This window comes from Theobroma cacao, chromosome 9 (assembly GCF_053813885.1).
Source record: "Theobroma cacao isolate CCN51 chromosome 9, ASM5381388v1, whole genome shotgun sequence".
Lineage (NCBI taxonomy): Eukaryota > Viridiplantae > Streptophyta > Magnoliopsida > Malvales > Malvaceae > Theobroma > Theobroma cacao.
The window spans coordinates 2768073-2781604 of record NC_142647.1 but is presented as its reverse complement, the minus strand read 5'-3'; the positions used below and the strand labels follow the sequence as shown (position 1 = coordinate 2781604).

The following is a 13532-nucleotide window of genomic DNA, read 5'->3' as shown; positions in this document are numbered from 1 at the left end:
TTGTTGTGTTTCTTAAATGTTGGAAAGCCAAACCATTGACCATCTAAAAACTATTGTTATCATCACCATGGACAATAACAAACAGCATTGCAAGTGTTAGAACTAAAGCACTTAAAGGTGTTGTTAAACTAATTCAGGTCCAATGTTGGTGGTAAGCAAAATGCAAACTCAAAATGATGGGGGAGACCATGTGGTCCAAAGTGTCGTAATTACTGCATTCGCAATGTATAATAAACCAAATTGAACAAAGAAATATATATATATATATATATATATATATATATTTGAGAAATTAGATGTGGAATGTAACAGCTTACCAACTCTTTTCAGAAAGTTTTGTACAAAACATATAAGTCTTTGGGTTTTGGGACAAGACATATCTTGGTTGCAAATGAAGGGTATGGAAGACCAACATGTATGGTTTTCACATGATTGGTAAAGTCCAGACATTTCAAGTATGTTCGGACCATTTTATTCTCCCACGTTGAAACTCTTCAAAAGGAAGCTCTAGGCAGCATTTCACATGATTGGTAAAGTCCAAACATTTAAAGCATGTTCGGACCATTTTATTCTCCCACGTTGAAACTGTTTAAAAGGAAGCTCTAGGCAGCATTTTGTAACTTAAAACAACTATTTTCCAATCATGTTGGTCTATGTCAATAACTACTTTTCATGACCTGAAACCCCAACAGTGTTAATAGGTTTTACACCAAACAAAAATCTTTTATATCTGATTTTGTGTCTCTTTCATAAATTTACATTAAATGTTTACCAAAATTCTGATATTAGGGTTTAGGATTTAAAACTTAATTTTATTTATTTATTTATATTTTCCTGCTCTTACTCTTGAATCTTTAGTATCAATTTAGGTGCAATGGCCCAAAAACCCAATGCACAACGTTCAAAGTTTGATTGTGCTGCCTTGGGTTTGGAATCCTTTTGTTATCATATGAGGGACTGATTGGCCTGGATGAGCTGAATTGGGCTTTTATCCTCTGTGACTGATTCTTTTGCCTGTCTGAGGAAGCCCAACTGATTCTTTGGCCCAGATGAGCTGAATTAGGCTTTTACCACATCTGAATATTTACATGACAAGTCAGCCCTAGATGAGCTTTGGACATGAATAGGTTTTGTCGTTTCGAAAGTTATGGGTTTTGCCACATGTCATTTATTATTGAATTTATATGCCCATTTCTCCTCCCCAAAGGCCAAAGGCCGAAAGGACAAGCTGATGGGAATATTAAATTGGTAAATAATTAAGCATTTTAAATGGGGTGTTCCATTGAATAAAAGACCCACCATATTTGATTTCTAAACAAAAAAAACCTTTGGAACTGAAACGATATCAATAAACGAAATATTATTATCTGATTAATAAATAAATTTTAAAAATTAAAGTTTTTTTAAAAACAAATATTTATAATTTTAAAATAATTAAATAATAATATGTAATCTTTTTCCTCACTCCATTTCGAAAATGAGCAACCTTTACTGAAAAACATAGAACCGTTTGGCTTACACTTTGTGCGCGTGTGGCACGAAAGTTCGCTACGGTCCAATCGTGGTTAAAAAAAACCTAAGAAGAATAAATACTCGCTCTTGATGCTAATAAAGAAGGAATAAGTACCAACCCGACACGCAAATAAAGAAAAAGAAGAAGTGCGAAATGATAACATTCGGGAAGAGAGAGAGAGAGAGATGGGAAACAAAGATATACAAACAATGTCGACATAGTCGCGCTCATTTTTTAACAACAGGTCGCCACTGTAGACTCCACCTCTTCCCATTACCTTACCTTTCGTCAACCTATGTCGACACTCTCTCCAAATTCCGTTGCTTTCTCTCTTCTCTGTCTTCTAAACGCAGCTTGCTATGCGGCAGCCTATGAGACTACGACTTTAACATCAGCATACATCAACTCCAATACCATCATTCTCGGACGTGTTCGCTTTCTCTCCCTTTTTATTTATTTTTTTCCTTCTTTTGATTGGGGTTGAGGGATGACACAATCTTTATACGTATACTTGTGATCTAGAGATTCTTGGTCTTCTTCACTTTGATTAGTCATTTGTCGTTGTAAAACTAAAAAAAAAAAATAAAAAGGAAAACCTCCGGTTGTTTATATTTGTATATATATTGATCCCACCACCAGCTTTGCTTCAGATTTTCTCTTCCTATGTTCTTCATTGAGGTTAGTTTCTCGGGATTCAAACCCCTCCTTTTATTGTCTAGATTTTTGTTTTTGTTTTCTTTAATGTGTTGAATATTTTTTTGGGTGTGTATATGTCAGGAAATCTGGCCGCTGCTCCACCTTAATCGTTTCGGATCAAAGACTAGGCTTTTCTCAGGTAATTTTCAATACACTTTTGTTTGTTTTCTATTTCTGGGTTGTTGACAGGTGGGAAACTTTGAAAATCAAATGAAAAAAATCGAAAACATTGATTTTGGGTTCTCGGATTTCATAGGTTAACCCAATTGATTTTTAGAAAGTTACCTAGTTGTCTACCTTTGTCAAAATTCTTCAATTGTATGGACATTTGATCAGTTTCAATCTTTCTCTGACTGAGTTTTATTCATTGGACAAAAAAAACCCAGAGTCCCTTTTGGGGACGGTAACCGATTCAATGACCAACACAAGCTGCCAATCATCGGAGCTAGAGGGTTGCCGTGACGAGTCAGCCGCGTTGAAGCTAAAGCTTATAGCAATAGCCTCCATCCTTCTTGCTGGCGTCGCTGGCATTGCTATTCCGCTCATTGGCAAGCACCGTAAGTTCCTCCGTACTGATGGGAGCCTCTTTGTTGCCGCCAAGGCCTTCGCCGCCGGCGTAATTCTTGCTACTGGCTTCGTCCACATGCTCTCTGGTGGTACTGATGCTCTCACGGATCCTTGCTTACCAAAATACCCTTGGTCAAAGTTCCCATTTTCAGGGTTCTTTGCTATGATTGCTTCTTTGGTTACTTTGCTTGTGGATTTTGTGGGGACTCAGTATTATGAGAGGAAACAAGGTTTAGCTAGGGGAAGTATGGAAGAGCAGGGTAGCGTCGGGCCGGTGGAGCCGGACTCGGAGTCTGCAATTGTGCCAATTGTGGAAGGGAAGGATTGGAATGGGGGGAAGGTTTTTGGGGAAGAGGAAGGTGGGGGCATGCACATTGTTGGGATGCATGCTCATGCAGCACATCATAGGCATAGTCATCCACATGGACAGGATGGTTGTGATGGGCTAGTGAGGAGTCGTGGACATGAACATGACCATGGACATGGGCATAGTCATGGACACGGACATGGACATGAGCATAGTCATGGACATGGACATGAGCATGGCTTAGGAGGTGGGGATGATGATAGTGGAGTGAGGCACGTCGTAGTTTCCCAGGTAATTTATATCTTGTGCTTAAACTCTTTTTCTCTTTGCTTTGCAGTGTTGGTTAGTTACTTTGCTTTGTCTTTATTTATGGTGTTGTTTGGAAGTAAATTAGTGCAATTTACTGTGGTCTTGCTTGCTGGGGGTGGGTTAACGCCAATGAGTAAGAAACTTCACCGAACCTACTGGCATTTGATTTGTGTCATGTGGGACCTCCTGTGGTTTTTTTTTTCACCAAAGAAGCGACAAGTGAATGGTCAACTATTGACAGGTTTTGGTCTTGGGACTTGGGGATCTACTTGGATTTTCGGCTTTATTGGTTTGGTTGTCAACTTGAAAAAAAATGACAGTTGATGTAAGATCAGTAACTTATTTTTGCTAGGAGTCGTCTTCTTTGGACATTGGCAGACAAATCTAACTTCCTTTTAAGTGTTGTCTTATCCTAATGGTAGAATTATAGTGGGATGTTTACCGACATATGCCTGTGCCTTTCATTTAGTCAGTGGAGCCGAGAATTGCTCCTTTTCACCCCCAAACTTGGCTTTATTTCTCTGAATATGCCATAAGTCTGAAGATTTGAAGTGTTCACAAGCCCAATCCCTATCTGCTTATTTTCATCTCATATGGCAGTGCATACGTTTATTACTTATTTGTTAACCAAAATAATGACTGCTAGGAAAATCTTTTAACCTTGTTTAATTAACTTTTGGTGATCAATCATCCATCTCTGGTTTGTGCATCTGCTGTGACGAAATTTAACTGGTGTATAAGCACACGAGGCTCTTCACTTATCTTTGATCGGTCAAGTCAGTTATCCTAATTGTCAGTGACATTGTTTCCAATAGTCACCTTGTTGGTTTTCCATTCAATGCCTTGCAAAAGTGTCTTAATTCTTATTAAGCTCTTTCTTCTTGGCTAACTAAATTTTGGTCAAAAAGTTTGAGGTGTTGATATTTGCATATTCGTCATGGTTGTAATGTGTACTGTAGGAGGAACAACACTGGTGAAAATTGTTGCAGCATTTGTGTTTTGAACAACTTTGCAAATGAAGGCATGTCTCTTTCTATTTTTGCAGATTTTGGAGCTTGGAATTGTATCACACTCAGTAATCATTGGCCTATCACTGGGTGTTTCCCAGAGTCCATGCACGATAAGACCTCTAATTGCAGCATTATCATTTCATCAGTTCTTTGAAGGATTCGCACTTGGAGGCTGCATCTCCCAAGCTCAATTCAAAACTCTATCAACCACAATAATGGCATGTTTTTTTGTCATAACAACCCCAGCTGGAATTGGCATTGGGACTGCCATTGCTTCATTCTACAACCCTTACAGCCCAGCAGCTCTGGTTGTTGAAGGCATCTTAGACTCTTTGTCAGCTGGAATTCTAGTTTATATGGCTTTAGTAGATCTAATTGCTGCAGATTTTCTTAGTAAGAGGATGAGCTGCAATTTTAGACTTCAAGTAGCATCTTACTTTATGCTCTTCCTAGGAGCTGGTTTGATGGCTTCCCTTGCCATCTGGGCCTAAATCTTAGTATTAGAGGAGACTGTTTTTAGTTCTTTTTTCTTGTTTTTGGGAAATTTTTTTGGGAAGAAGGCTGCGGAGATCATAAAAATTCTTTTTTTTGTGAATTTCTTCAACAATGGCAATGAAGGCCGCAGAAAAAGAAAAAAAATTGTTGTAACCGTAGATTTATGATATACTGTCAGGTTCCACACCATTTTCACCTGTTGTAAAAGGCAATACCCCAAAGTGAAGGGAATTGATAGTTCAATCTTCTTAACAATTCTCCCTCCCTTTCCTTTGTTTTTATGTTTTTTTACCCAAAGAGGTTCTTCGTTGAACACTTAAGTGGCAATGATTGGCTGTATGAAGTTGAAATAGTTTGCTTTTAGATGAAAGAATTGGCCCTGTCACTAATCTCTGTCTCTCCAATTGCTTTAAAAATTGGTTTATAGGGAAGGTTTGCAGGCATCTTGCAAAAACCAATGGTTGGTGCCCTGGTGGTGTAAATTAGCAATTCCAACCCTTAAAACAAAGAAAGAAAGATCTTTGTTGCTAATTTTGAACGAGGGCACGGCTGAGAAAGAGATGCTTGGCAAGACAGACAAAAGACCATAAAGATGACCAAGTGTGTTAGTGGCGGAACCAAAGTAGTGACGGTGGAGAGTTGTCCTTGAGAAGGAAAGAAAGATCCTTTATCTATGGTTAAATGTCTCTTCTTTTAAGCTTATTTCCTTGTTGTTTAAGATTTGATTCCATTGGTGCATAAAATGGCAAGTGTCGCCAATGACTAGGAGAGAGAAATGATCAAAGAGGTAGGGAAGCAGCGAATGAAACTCTGACACAGACATTTTGTTGATAAAAATGATGCTGTACTTGTCTTAATGAAAACAAAAGTAAATGATATGAACTCCTTATAGTTCGTAGTATGCAGATTGAAAGGGTGGAAGTGGTGAAGGATTACAAGTCAAATCGGGCAATGTTAAATGACAACCTGATAAAGTAGTACCAGAAGAACGATACAACTGTTAGTGAGGCTGGGTAGTCTGGGTCTCCACCCTGAATATTGAATACATTTCTGACAAGCTACGTTTCTCTAGAGAAGTATTGGTACATAATTTATCAGGAGGGATTCAAATCGGTAATGGGTTCTGCCCAAAACTCCAAATAATTAAACCTTCTCAGTTCTTGGTAAAGCTTCAGAGGCAATAAAAATGGTTTTGACCTGAAAAAACACTCGGGTGTGGTAATTTTCAAGCTGGATCTCCCACCCGCAGCGTAACACTATGGTACTGTTCCACTCGCACCGACTGCCTTAAATCTTTGTTCATACCAATTCTTATCCCTCCATCCGCCCACAATTCACCAAAATGCCACTCTTCTCTCACCGCTCCTCCTCTCCAATCCCTTCCTTCTACTCCTCCTCCAAACCGCTCAAGCCTTCAAGGCCCATTTCAACCCTTTCCTCAACTCGCGCTCCTCTGCCACTTATCGTCTTTTCACTCCTCTGCCTCTTAATCGGTCTCTCCGGAACACTCTTCGCCATCTCCGCCATCCGCCGCCGTCAACCCTTACCCGTCTTCCGATGCGGCAAATCCGAGGACACCTTCCGAGCCTTTTACTCTTCCTCTGTTTCTGGAAAGCTCGCCGATGACAATAACGAAGGCTTAGTTGATCGCCCCAAGTTTCTCGGCTTCGTGGGCATCCAAACCGGGTTCGAATCAGGTGATCGACGGGATGCCCTTCGGAGCACCTGGTTTCCCTCCGACCCAGATGGTCTTTTAAGGTATGATTGACAGTTCTTCAATTGGGGTTCTTTAATTTCATATAAATTGACATTGAAGATGTTGGTAAACGTAATTTGCCCTGCTGAGTTTAGGGTACCTGACAAGTTGATGCTTTTTCCTAGGCTGGAGCAAGCTACGGGTCTAAGTTTCAGGTTTGTAATAGGGAAATCGAAAGATGTGAAGAAAATGGCAAAGCTTGAGAAAGAGATTGAAAAGTACAGAGATTTTATGCTTATAGATGTTGAGGAAGAGTATCATAGGCTTCCTTACAAAACGTAAGAAAGTTTTTAACTTTTATTAGCACTGTCTTAAAATTATAAGCAATTGCTTGTACTATCATGGTGTTTTAAGTTAATCCATTTTTTTTTCTTTTTGCCCTTCCATTTTCAGATTGGCGTTCTTCAAAGCAGCTTCGAGACTTTTTGAAGCAGATTATTATGTCAAAGCTGATGATGACATTTATTTGCGTCCAGGTATCCAAAAGAGTGTGCGTGTGTGTGTATGTTTTCTAGTGTTAATGTGTTGAGTCTGATGTTAAATTTCTTTGCTTCATCAGATCGGCTTGCAACTCTTCTTGCTAAGGAACGAAGCCATTCTCTGACTTACATTGGGTGCATGAAGAAGGGACCTGTCATCACTGACCCTAAATTGAAATGGTATGATATTTTCATTTAGTTACTTTTACCTCTTCGATGACATGTATTCTTCCTTGAAATATGTAAAGTTTTTGGAGGATTTATTAGTATAAAATTTCAGGTATGAGAAATCAGGACATCTGATAGGAAATGAGTATTTCTTGCATGCTTATGGTCCTATATATGTTCTCTCTGCAGAGGTGGTGGCTTCCTTGGCAGCTGCTAGGAATAACAGGTTTGCCCTTGCTTTGAGTTTGATTCCACTTGCTATTTGTTAATTATTCTTCATATTGAACTGACTATAGAATTATGTTTCCCTTTTACTTATGCAATTAATGATCTTCCTTTTAAGATGCAGATTAAGGCATTATTCTTTGCAGTTGTTGGACTGTGTTTGGTTTTTAGTGTACCTGATTGCATTTCTTTGGACAAAATGAAAATGATGTGAATTTGCGATAAATGCTTCCTGAAATGATTATTATTGCCTCTGTATAGTTTTTGACATTTGACTATTTAAGTGAGGGCCCTTTCATTAGTTTTTCTTGGAAATTGGATAGTTGTTTGTTGACTTAATATTATAAGTCTAAGATGCTAGGTGTTCTTTCACATTAGGACGAGTTTTAATATAATAGATTGGGTTTACTTGTGCTTATAGCTCGTCTACACCCAACTTCTCTTCTTTTTTTTGTGAAAATTACACCCAACTTTTCTACTTGTTGAGAATCACCATGCTGTTAAACACTGCTCATTTTCATAGAATCCAACTTCTCAGTTATTCATTTGAAATCTATTGTATTAAATATCTGTTGACAGTTGACAGTTAGACAGTTGCGGATTTTTAATCATCTTTCACCTTTTAGTTCAATCAAAATGTTTGGATATGTTGCAAATATATAGTTCCAATTGTCTCACTTCTGCATTCTGATATCTTTGTCATGCTCTGTTAAACATGGAATAGAAATGACCACCTCTGTAAGATTCTCAAAGAAAATTGTATCCATAATATGGAAATCAAACCTGTTCTTGGTTTTATTTGTATAGTTTGTTATCCTTGTTATTTCTCTCCACTGCTCTCTAACCTCTCAATTTGTTTTCCTCCTATAGTTATTCTTTTTATAAAATGCTTTGTTCCACTTTCAGTTTGAGAATGTTCAACAATGAGGATGTCACTATTGGATCATGGATGCTAGCTATGAACGTGCATCATGAAGATAACCGAGCGATATGTGATCCTCGATGTACACCTACATCAATAGCAGTCTGGGATATTCCAAAATGCTCAGGTGGCACAATCACATTAATAAGCCTTGTTATTTTAGATTTTGTAAACAAAATGTTTGAATGTGATATATGCTTAGAATGCGGAGGTCATGCTGAGATTTTTATGATATGCCTGTTCCTTCTCCTATTCCTTTCATATAAAGTGCGAATGTTGTCAGAAAAACATGTCATTAAGATCCTTTTTTCATAAAGTTGCTCAGTCTCTTTGTGCCTTCCCATTTATCTACCTGGCTGTCATAGGAGATCCTTTGCATCAGCTTGTTATACTAAAGTAAAAGGTTATTTCTTTTTGTTTATCTTTTGATTTCTTATCCTTAGATGTCATGTTCATCTCAAGTAAAAACATAGACTACCTAACAAAGCATCAGGGCCTCAAGGCTACTGTTATATATACACTTTGTGTTTTCCCTATAAAAGCTCTATCACAGGCATTATTATATGGGTCCAGAAACCTTGGATTTGCCCATTCTTGTGTTAAGTTTCTGCTAATATCCTTACAATTTTCATAAATTCAACTTTAGATATTCAATGAACATTTTCAGATTCATTTCTATTGCACACCATGACCTCTGTCTTTGTTTATTTACATTAATATTGTTATTACTTATAGCCATTTGAAAAACGTTCTTTTGCTCTGAGTTTTAGTAGATTTTTGAGACTGGATGTTATTGAATTTTCTGCTGAATTCTACTTACGATGGCAATGTAGCAAATTTCAAAATTGGTGTGGGAGACATTGCTACTTTTCTCTGCATGTTATTAGTGTGGAGAAAAATGGAAAAAAATAAAAATAACAAATAGAGATTCCAGAATTGTACAAAAGTTCCATATCTGTGTGTCTTACTGCAAATACTTTTGATCCTACTCTTTGGGTAATGCTCATGCTATGCTTTAATGAAGCTTCCTGAAAATTTTAAATTATCATGGGAATGGACAAGAATTTAACCACCAAGCTTAGTATGTTGGGACCACTTTCTCATTTCATATAATCTGTATGTCTAATACTCCCTGGATAATAAATTGGTGTCCATTTTCAGGTTTATGCAATCCAGCTAGCAGACTGAAGGATCTTCATAAGATAGGTATGTGCTCCAAAAGCCCAACATTGCCTCCTGATGACAGATGATAACTGGCATGAATTTAGCCAGGATGTCAATCCAGCAAGGCAGGTTGGTTTCTTAAAGCAACCTCCAGGTGCGGTAATTGTCGTTTGTTCTTGCTAAACTCGTTGAAACATTCTATTCTTTCCCCACATGCCGTGATGAAGCTATCAGAAATGAGAAAAACCCGTAATCAAATATATACATTATAGGTCCTATCAGACAATATGTAAAGATAGCTGTGCTGTGGAAGCGTACAGGACTAATGATCCTTTTGAAGGAGATTAGATCTTGGAGATGAAACAGAAGTGTGTATTCACTCGATCATAGGTTTATTTGAGGTACAAATATCATTCCAATGTGCTCAGGCCGCTGTATACTGTACATGTTGTAATTGTTTTACTCACCCATCAAAATCAGAGTATTAAGCTGCCAATTTCTTTTACCCTGTTTTCAACTCATATCTATTTCTAGGGGAGACCAATTCCCCAAAGGAAAGTGATGTAGTAGTAAGCAAGTAATTGTCTAAATGAATGTGGTTGTACGGGTGGGTACAATCTCTTGGAAGGAGCAAGACAAATGTTATTTGCTTATATCCTTTTTTTTTTTGTCTGGAACAGCATTTGCATATATCTCATGACACACCCTTTCTTACTACCATAAGATCCCTTCAAACCGACATTGCATGTTCGGTTGAATAATTGCAGAGAATCTAAATAGAATTGTGGTACATGAAAGTGGGCAGACATTGGAAATACGAAGATGCAACTCCCCCCTCTGATTAATGCAAAAGTACATTTGCAAGTAAGACTAGCTGACAATGTTAGGGATGCATATCCAGATATCCTTGTTCCCTGGTAAAAGACTGCAATGAATTCCCTTACCTAACGTATTAGCTGATGGTCCGTGCATTTTACCCACTTTCTAACTGTTGAATTCAGAGCATTTACTACTAGTACTGCTACTACAACTCCATTTTGATACTAATCTTCTTCACAAGGCTTCTGATAGAGTCTTGAATGCATAGCTTAAAGCCTACAAGGAAAACTTGTCTCTACATTACAATTCAAGTTCAAGTCTGTTAAGACTTTAATTATAGACTTCCAACATGGGGTTTAAAGACATTCAATTTACAAATTCTCTTTTTTATTTTTCTTCCTTGTTTGTTACTTAGTCTAGTTGTTTGGTAATTGGTCCTAGTATTCAATCTAAATACAAAAGTGCATTTGTCACCTGATCGGAACTGGTACTCCTACGACTTTATTTGTACTAAATATCTTTTACCTAATTTTATTTTTGATGAATCATCAACATTAATACACGATTGCTAAGATTTTTTATAAATGTCTAAGTTAATTTTTACTATCAATTTTAGATTAAGCTTTTGAAAGTCACTTAATCTATATTCAAAAAATTATTAAATTAGTAATGTTTAGATTCAAGTTATTACAATTAACATCACAACATGTGCTACATTGTGTTAATGAAATCTTTTTGTAAAATAAATTTTTTATTGTGATGTGAGGTCAAAAATTTAGTGGATAGGATTGTAATATTTCTTTTCATATAAATATGAATATAAGTATTAATATGTATATAATTATTGTGTATTTAATTATACATGCGACTTAAATCCCAAAAATTACAAGGCCATTGGTGCAGAAGTCATACAATTAAGATAGCAAGATTTGTCGGTTAATTAATGAAAGGGGCAATCTCGTAAACTTAAAACGCAAAATTGCGTTCCTCGAGGCCATCCTTGTCGTTTACCCAACACAACGCTCCTTTGGGCTTTTGGCTCAGCTGATTCTCTCCTTTAAACACAGACAAAAGTCTTCTCTTTTTCATTTTTCTTTTTTTTTTTGTTTATTTCGTCTTCAAAACAAATCTTCCTTCTTCTACTTCATCCCAAAACTGACAACTTTGACAAATCTTTTGTCTCTACTTTGGTCACCTCGTTCACACTGTTGCCCGCCACGTCACCTACCTTACACCTACCATCCTACGTGGCATCACCACTTCCCTTTGCCAACGTGTCACTCTCACTCACCCTTTTTCCTCTTTATAATAATACGCGTTACTCTCTCTTCTCCTGCACTCTCTTCAACTCTCAACTAAAAAAGATGATGATGCTAGGAGAAGAAGGGTCGAAGTCGCCGGAGACTGAGCTTTACGGCGATATTGCTGGGAAGTTAAACGTCTTGTTGTCCGATTCAGACGACGAAAGCGAGTTCTCCAATGAGGGTTTGGTCAGAGAAGAGAAACTAGAGGAGATAATGCAAGAGCTTTACAGAGAGATACAAAGCTCTCCTTACAACACTTCACCACCAACGGCAACTTTGACGTCACCGTCATCATCGTCTTCATCGCAGTTTCATTTATCACCTCCGCCGTTCTTTGCTGTTAGCGACGTCAAGAGTGAGAGCTGTGGGGCTTCAATGTCTGACTCGGCATCCACGGTGATGGCTGGCATTGAGTTCGTGGGACCCGCTGGTAACTTCCCTGACGTGAAGGTAGGGTTGCCGGAAACCCGAAACGGGCCACTGGAGAATGAGTTATGGCTAATGGGGACGGGGATGGGGATGGGGATGGGGATTGGGATGGGGTTGGGGTTTGACGACAATGACGGTAATGTAGTAGGAGGTGGAGTACAGGGTTTGGGAGAAGCAAAAATGGAGGGCTGTGATGAAGGAGAGGTTGGTGATGATCAATGGCTGGCAAGAGTTCTAGGGTGGGGTCCACTGGAACTCGAGGAGTGGACCTGACCTGAAAGCTGAGATTGGGATGATTGATGATCTTGAGTCCCATCATGAAGTTTACCGTACAGAGTATTAAGGGAGAGAGAGCACCCTTATGGTGTAGGTACAGTGGCCATAGGAAAGGTAATTCTGTGTCTATGTGGGGGGTGGGGGGTTAAGAGTTTTTGTACTTACCTTTTTCCTTTTCTCTCATGGTAGTTTTGGTATCCTCTCACACTTGTGCAGAGTACTCCAGAACCAGAAGCAACCAGTCACATTTTCTTTTCTCTTGATTTCTTTCTTGTCTTTTCTCTCCTTTTTTTCTAGTTTCCCTTTTGTGCATTGGTTCCATCTGTCATAAGGCTTTGAATGGATGCTTGCTAAACAACAATAGGAAACCAATATACTACCTTTTTTAACTTTTATTCTTTCTTGCATGAATTCTAGCAATGCTGGACTCACCTCGAACTTCGAGTTTATCTCATCTCATCTCATCAATCCAAGTAAACATTGAACCCAAAAACAATAAAACCTAATCAATGATACGTGAAAAGTATCATACTGACTTACCAACTTAAGAATAACTAGTCTTTCTTTATTTTTGTGCTTAAATTTGGGCACCCGATTGCCTTGTTTTAAAGTGCCGCAAGTGGCTAGTAGTGTTAGGGCTCACGGCATGGTCAATCATGATGTTGCTTTCAGGAATCGTACAATCTGATGACTATTTCGGGTGAATCATTGGAAATAATATGAGATTAAATGTATCGTTCTTTGTGAGTATGTGTGGAATGTATCGAGTCTTCTCCTCAACCTTCATGTTTTAGAAAGGTGGGTACGGTTCAGCTCAAAAAGACTGTAAGTCTACAAATGCTTGTTTTGTGGGGGTGTGCGTTATAGCGATTTGATCAAGACATTTAGTCCCCACAGAAAGGCAAAAGCTTTGTAATGCGTTCCAACCAAGGATGTCATCAGATAATCAGATATATCATGTGATAGTCATTCGACGCTTCGTATATAAATGATCAGAAACAAACACTTGATGAGAGCACGTATTGCATCAATTTCAGGGCAGAGAATCATGCTTGATTCTAGCGGTTTTAGACACTTTGAACACTTATTGCAA

General features: G+C 38.2%; 3 protein-coding genes across 3 annotated transcripts; all 3 read left to right on the top strand.

The window, feature by feature from the left end:
- Positions 1–1690: 1690 nt before the first annotated feature.
- On the top strand, positions 1691–5152 carry ZIP9 (ZIP metal ion transporter family). Its single transcript, XM_007012222.3, has 4 exons — positions 1691–2191; positions 2291–2348; positions 2596–3374; positions 4438–5152. Exons 1-4 carry the CDS (start codon positions 2177–2179, stop codon positions 4891–4893), a joined length of 1308 nt encoding a protein of 435 aa, XP_007012284.3. The 5' UTR covers positions 1691–2176; the 3' UTR covers positions 4894–5152.
- Positions 5153–5298: 146 nt separating this feature from the next.
- On the top strand, positions 5299–10116 carry LOC18588061 (Galactosyltransferase family protein). The gene is made up of 7 exons (XM_018127538.2): positions 5299–6655; positions 6779–6931; positions 7047–7129; positions 7213–7312; positions 7413–7526; positions 8432–8574; positions 9609–10116. The coding sequence occupies exons 1-7, from the start codon at positions 6240–6242 to the stop codon at positions 9695–9697; spliced, it is 1098 nt and encodes a 365-aa protein (XP_017983027.2). The 5' UTR covers positions 5299–6239; the 3' UTR covers positions 9698–10116.
- A 1651-nt stretch (positions 10117–11767) lies between these two features.
- LOC148760622 (uncharacterized) lies at positions 11768–12811 on the top strand. Its single transcript, XM_088810200.1, has one exon. The coding sequence runs from the start codon at positions 11795–11797 to the stop codon at positions 12434–12436; it is 642 nt and encodes a 213-aa protein (XP_088666326.1). The 5' UTR covers positions 11768–11794; the 3' UTR covers positions 12437–12811.
- Positions 12812–13532: the final 721 nt, after the last annotated feature.